This window comes from Danio rerio, chromosome 16 (assembly GCF_049306965.1).
Source record: "Danio rerio strain Tuebingen ecotype United States chromosome 16, GRCz12tu, whole genome shotgun sequence".
In the NCBI taxonomy this organism is placed as follows: Eukaryota; Metazoa; Chordata; class Actinopteri; order Cypriniformes; family Danionidae; genus Danio; species Danio rerio.
Window position 1 is genome coordinate 42636911 of NC_133191.1, and position 7388 is coordinate 42644298.

General features: G+C 33.6%; 1 protein-coding gene across 1 annotated transcript in view; it reads left to right on the top strand.

Annotated features, from left to right (window-relative positions):
- myo1eb (myosin IEb) overlaps positions 1 to 7182 on the top strand; it is a 37061-nt gene extending 29879 nt beyond the window's left edge. The window contains 7 exon segments of the mRNA NM_200636.1: positions 4 to 149; positions 1546 to 1692; positions 1793 to 1950; positions 5007 to 5081; positions 5179 to 5362; positions 6392 to 6567; positions 6654 to 7182. Of these exon segments, the coding sequence (NP_956930.1) occupies positions 4 to 149; positions 1546 to 1692; positions 1793 to 1950; positions 5007 to 5081; positions 5179 to 5362; positions 6392 to 6567; positions 6654 to 6730 (963 nt within the window). The 3' untranslated portion in view covers positions 6731 to 7182.
- The last annotated feature ends 206 nt before the right edge of the window (positions 7183 to 7388 follow it).

A 7388-nucleotide genomic window follows, 5' to 3' on the forward strand; every position in this document is an offset into this window, starting at 1 on the left:
CAGAGCGTCAAGCGGGACCTTATTCTCACCCCTAAGTTCCTCTATCTGATTGGACGCGAGAAGGTGAAGCAGGGTCCTGAGAAAGGCCAGATTCGTGAGGTCTTGAAGAGGAAGATCGAGGTGGAGAAGATCCAGTCGGTCTCTCTGAGGTATTTCATCATGCAATATGTATGAACACCTTTTGGACTAGGACGTTTGCACTACATTAATGCTTCAGAATGATTAATAAATCATGCATTTGCTAAGCAGAATGTAAAATCTAAACATGTTTAATACCCTCAAGCTGCCATCATTTGTAGATGCATGTATGTTTTTATGAAAAATATGTAAACAGAGAAAGAAATCACAGGAGTGTGAAAGCCACACTGACAAAAGTCTTGTCATCGATTCCAGTTGTAAGAGCAACGAATAATAACTTGACTTCTAGTTGATCATTTGGAAAGTGAGAGAAGGCAGATTTTTCCAATGAATCATCTGCTGAACTGCATCCCAATCATTACAAATACTGCAGAAGACCTATTAGAACCTGCATGGACCCAAGATTCTCATAAAAATCAGTCTGGTTAAGTTTGGTTAAGGAAAAATCATGGTTTGGGGTTACGTTCAGTATGGGGCGTGTGAGGGATCTGTAGTGGATGGCAATATCAACAACCTGAGGTATCAAGACTTTTGTGCTGCTCATTACATTACAAACCACAGGAGAGAGCAAATTCTTCAGCAGGATAGTGCTCCTCATACTTCAGCCTCCACATCCAAGTTCCTGAAAGCAAAGAATGTCAAGGTCAAGGTGCTCCAGGAATGGCCTGCCCAGTAACCAGATATGAACATTATTGAGCATGTCTAGAGTAGGATGAAGGAGGAGGCATTAAAGATGAATTCAAAGAATCTTGATAAACTCAGAGAGTCCTGCAAGAAAGATTTCTTTGCCATTCCAGATGACTTTATTAATAAGTGATTTGAGTCATTGCAGAGATGTATGGATGCAGTCCTCCAAGCTCATGGAAGTCACACACAATATTAATTATTTTTCCACTGCACCATTTATATTCTATACTGTACATTATCTTTAAGTGACAAGACATTTTTTCTATGCAAAGTCAGACCTCAGTGTCTTAATTAAATAATTAAAAATTCAAGACATGATCATATTTTATTGTGGTAAAATAATCGTAGTCTAGAGGCCTTTGCCCTTTATATAATCCACTTCTGATACCCAATGATCAACTAGGAGTCAAGTTATTATTTGTTGTTCCTAAAACTTGGATAGGCGACAAGACTTTCAGGTAGTTATAGTTAAAGTTAACATTAGATACATTCAGTGAATCTCTGCCGATGTTTAGCAAGTAACCAACAAATACTAAAGTCTGTCATTTGGCATGATCAAATGTGCATGTTCTTTGTGCATGTTTTGCTTGCTTTGACATCAATTCGCATATTTTCACTATAGATTATATACCATGTTTCATGTTTTAAGCTAAATTGTGTAATTTTCTGTGTAGCATATGGATGATGGGTGGATCAGTTGTTGTATTTTCCTGTTCTCAGCACACTACAGGATGACATCTTCATATTGCACGAGGATCAATATGACAGTGTTCTGCAGTCTGTCTTTAAGACTGAATTCCTCAGTCTGCTGTATAAGCGGTTTGAGGAAAAAACTAAGAAAAAGCTCCCGCTGAAGTTCAACAACCTGTAAGCAATATTTCCTGTACCCTAAAATCATGTCATATGCTGTATAATAGAAGGATTATGAGCATGTTACTGCTTTTGTCATTTCTCTTTTCCCTCTCAGACTTGAATTTAAGGTGAAGAAAGGAGGATGGGGTCCGTTTGCATCTGCTGGCTCTCGACAGATCCAGTTTCAGATGGGTCAAGGGGACGATGCTGTTCTGAAGCCCAGTAGCAAGATTCTAACTGTCAGTATTGGGTCTGGTCTGCCTAAAAACACAAGTAAGTCGGTGTTGAAATGTCAGTACTGTATTTGGATTCCTAGCCCTTTACAGTTATGTAAATATTAAGTGCTGAGTAAATTCCTTAAAAGTAATTAATTACTTATTACGTCAGTATTTAAATAGTTTTTTTAATTACTACTGTATGTCTGAAATGTAATTGACTTATTAACTAATATTCTCCATGAATTTCAACACATAAAATAAATATAAATGAAGTAAATATTTAACTTTTATTAATTCTTTCAATTTAAGTCAAACTTGGCTTTACAAAAAATATACTTAAGCATTTTAATAACTACCATACCGTTCTTTAGTTAATATAATTATGCAGCAAAAAATGAAAAGTTAAACGTGTATCAAACATGAAACGTTTCTAAGTAATGACACCAAATGTCGTACATACACTATATTTAATGTATATTGTACATTGACATTTTTCTATTATTCATTTTGGCGCATTACGCATGTGCAATTATCTGAGAAATGTAATTTTTAGTTAAAAACATAATCATTATGCAAAATATCTAAATTACAAATACACAATAACTCTGCTTTTCTGGATTTCTGCAATATATTCTCATTCAACTTGTATAAACTCGATTTATTGTTTGTTTTCAGCATGTGTAATTGTCTTTGCATATATTTCTATAACAAAAATGACTATTTCACTGCATTATGCTTTAAATATAAATGTATATTCTGAATTAAACAGAACTGTTTATGTGCAGTATTTAACTCTAGTACATAGTAAAGTAAGTGACTGTAATTAAAAGACATAAAATGCTTTATTTTTCAATAGATTAGATATTTACAGTAACTAGTTACTTTGTACCTATTGTAGGCTTGTCACTATTTTTCAAAATTTTGCAAACCATTTAGCATTTGTCTTTAGAAGTTTAGGATTTGTACAAAGAAAGCCTAAAGTGTGCTATTAAATTTTTTATCTGTATGTTAAGGCATGTTTACATTTGAATGCACAGCTTTCACACTGTACTCTATTTGAATGTGTGCATGCATGAACGCAGGCAGGCAGTTGGGGTTGCACATGTTTGTCTGCACTATTTTTCTTTAGGTGTTATAGCAACAAAGATCTTCAAGAGTTGCAGCTATTTTTTTTAAATCCCTGCAAAACATACACTTGCAAGCAGAAGCGTATATTGGTTTTGCTGTCTTCACTGGTTTGTTCCTTCTCAGACAGTCAAATTCTGAGAAAACGTGATGTTAGTTTTAGAAATTAATTAAGCAGCAATAGGTGTTGTAAAATCACAAATTAGATTTTATTCCACATTTTTTCCAATAGTCAAAAATAGAACCCATAACACCTGACACGTGTAAATGAACACTTTCCAAACAAACAAAAAGATTATTGGCATTGGCTGTCAGCCAAGATAAGTTTTCAAAATAGCAGCTATTAGGCATCTAAAAATATGATGTCCTGAATACACTGCACAAATAATGTTCTGATGCTAAAATTCATGTTAGATGCATCCCATTCATACTCAGGACTGTAGCCAGAGGGGGTTCCGGTGGTTAGAAAGAATCTCCCACTGACAAAGGTCCAGAATTTGTCCCATGCATGAGCTCATTTGTCCTATTTTGACTGCTAAGCCATCATAAATTGTAAAAAAATAACCCATAAAAGGCTTTAAGACCAAGCGCAATGTGAAGCGGTAAGTGAGGTAGGACTATTGTTATTAAATAGAGAAAACATTTTACAAGGAACTTTTATTCTAAATCTTGTAAAGAAAAAAAATCAATAAAAAGTGTGAAGCACCAAAAGCAGACCATATTAAAATTAGTTTTAATTCTAATTTGGCTATTGTTATCCATGAATTTTTAAATGTACTTTTTTACAAGAGAGACCAGAAAAAATGTCAAGCTCTATATTATCATATTTTTGGGTTTTTTTTTTTACTGAAGTTAAATGTAATGCTCAGTTTGGTATTTGCCTAATTAATGACACAGTAGGGTATATGCCGAAGCATGCTAATAGGACTTTTAATTTGCCAGTAACCTGGGTTAATTGTTTCCGGTGAATTGTATGCCAATGCAAAATCGACGCGTGTAAGGTCTGTTTTCTTTGAAAATCATCAATCTCCACTGGCTGAATGATATTTGATATAAAGTGGTTCTCAGATTGTACAAGAAGCACTGCATTAAATCACATTTCCCCCGCCATGTCTTTATAATATGAGCATTTATTTTATCCCAGTATATTCAATGGAGCTTCTGCCCTATCCTGCCGATTCTGACGGGCACGTGCGAGCAAACGGCTTTTTGTCTCGTTTTACACTTGAGTAACTAAATGAATGCCAAAGTCTGTTTAACTGATTGTATTTGAATTACATTACAACATTAATGCTGTAAAAGGAACGGTATAAAATGGAAAAAAAATTCACAATAACAGGTCACCGGAAGTTTATCTGTATGGGAAACACATTAGTTTGGCATATACCCCATATGCTGCAGTTTTTAACTTAAAACTTTAGCAGATTTCATTTTTTCTAAATCTTAGGAAATATTTTTAGAACATCAAAAAGTGTGGTTATGATGACCATCTGACAAGCTGATCCAGCTAAAAAATTGTGCTTAAAATGCCACTAAAATGCAATATTTAAACCTTTTTCTATTTTAAAATTAAATAGAAAATAAGGCTAGGCAAATAAATGTAAAAATGTCCAATTTTTTAAAAATAAAATAATAAAAAGAACTGCGCTTTTTACCAGGCTGGCTACGGGCCTGATACTCTTGAATACATGTAAAAAGCTGCACTTAATTAATGTTGTATTTATTTAATGCATTTATTTAAATATATTTTGAAATGTAATTCATGAGATTGCAAAGCTGAATTTTTTGTATCATCACTCTTCAGTGTCACATGATCTTCCATAAATGATTCTAATATGCTGATTTGGTGCTCATAAAACATAAGATGAGTAATGTTTAGAAAAATGACACTTTATTTATGTGAAACTGATTTGATGTATAAATTTAAAGCTCAAAAGGGCAACATTTAGAAGTTATTTTTTAATACCACAATCATTATTTGTACAGGACCCACACGTCGGGACAACCGAAAGAGCAGCTTCATGGGCAACCAGAATCGCAGTGCAGGACAGTATTCACGGGGTAAGACCACAATTTTACATAATTCCTAGGAGTTGCTTGCTACTAAAAATGCTATAAAAAATGTTTTAATTATGTTTAATGTTCTCTGTTGTTTCAGAAGCTCCTAAGTCTGCTGGTCGAGGCAGAGGGCAGCCAGCCGTCAGACACTCTCTACTCCGCCAGCAGTCCACTATGGATCAGCCGACCCTTCCCAGACTCCAGGGATCCGTGCGCAGTCAGAGAGAGAGCCAGGTCTACACTGATATGGGCTTCATGAAGGTTCCTGATCAAGGCGTGGCCGGGTAAGATGACTGAAAGAGGCTCTGATCATTATGCTATAACAACATTCATTTCCTACAAGCAATATTTACTGTATGAAAAAAAAAACTTGTTCAGCTGGAACTAGTCTACAAGGTCATGATGGGCGCCAATTGTAAATCAATTAAGATAATTGCTGCTGTCAAATATGGCTGCACGATATTGGAAAAATTATTTTATTACAAAATTTTACCAGATGATTTGAATATATCTATTTGGAAAGATTTCATAAATTTAGATTGACTGGGATGATCAAGTCTTTTTCTATGCAGTGCATTTGCATAAATAACAAGCCCAAACAGTGCTTTTTGTTTTTTTTGGGTTCAAGTACAGAAATTGAACAATAACGTGTAAAATGACATGGTCATCATTGGGTAAATAATAAAAAAGATAAAAATATAGATTAACTTTCAAACTTTAATAAATAATCTAATCCAGCAATGCAACTATTGCAGATACACAATGCGATAGCAATGCTAAAAGGAAATATTGTTTAGGCCTAATGTCAAATCATATTATTATAGTTTTGCTTATAGAATTTTTTTTCCATTAATTCTTTTTAAAGTGCATAATTAAAAACTGTAAATATGGACTTTTTGTCATACTTAAACAGTTTAAACCATTTAATATGTTCATATTTATCTATTTATTTAATTATTTATTTATATGTGTTTTTTATGTATTTTTGCATGCTAACTCTTTAAAATCCTGTTGGAACTTGCTTGCATAGATCAATGAATTGCATAATTAATTTTCATTATTCCCTAAAATGATTTACATTTTGCACCTGACAATAAAGTTATTACAATTTTACCACTCTTTTTAGTGATTTCAAAAAATTATGTATTTTTATATTTTATTTTATTTTTAATTTAATTTAATTTTATTATTATTTTTTTATTTATTTTATTTTATTATTATTATTTTGTTTTGTTTATTTTGTTATTTTTTTTATTTTATTTAAGAGCTTTGCAGTCTTTTTTAAAGAAATATTTCCCTGTGTTTCCTCTCAGGATGCATCGCAGACGCTCAAAAGAGTACAAGCCTCTTCCAGGATCAGGACGTCCTAAACCCAGTCCCAAACCTGTACCCCGCACCCCACGGTGCAAAGCACTGTACGCTTACGATGCTCAGGACACGGATGAGCTCAGCTTTCAACCAGATGATATCATAGAAATCCTAAGTGAAGGTAATCTATTTTCCTAACATTAAAAGTGAACTTCATACTGATTATATTGGGTTAGAGAATGCAGAACTGCTGCCTGTCTTTTTCAGACCCTTCAGGTTGGTGGCAAGGTCGTCTTCGAGGAAAGGAAGGCATGTTTCCTGGCAACTATGTGGAGAAGATGTAAACTGGCATGCTATTGGACAAAATGTGATTCATAGCAGAAATTAGATCAAGAACAAAGCATCAGCTTTAAAACAGATCAAATCCCCCAGTGCGTGGAGGTTTTCTGCAGAAGATATATTAGCAGCTCTATTGAAAAAATACTTTTAGACCGACAAACCTATAGAAATTAAATGAGCTTTTATGTGATTTATTTTTAATAGAAAGAAATATTATGTAGAAGACCATTTATAATGCTGTTTCAATGTGTTACCTCTTAAAAAACACTAGATTATTTTAAATGTCTTTGGAGAAAAGAATGAGTACATAAACATTTTAATGTACTGTATTTTACTGAAGTTGTATTTTTAAAGATCCAATTTCTACTTTTTGTACCGATACTGTGCCATTGTGTAAATCAGAAAAGGCTGTTTTCATATACTCAGAAAGACAAATAAAACATTATTTGTTTAATTTTACATTACAAGCGTCGTGGATGCTGTTCATTAATTTTGCTAGCAACTTTTCCACATGTGTAGTGAGACAGGATGAGAAGGGACAAATTGAAAAGTTCTTAATTATTTGCAGCTACATTGAAGTTGTGAGCTGCTTCCTGGTTCAAAACAATCTAATGTTAATTTGCAACCATTTTACATTTTAACAAATTGGTTACCAATTCCTGT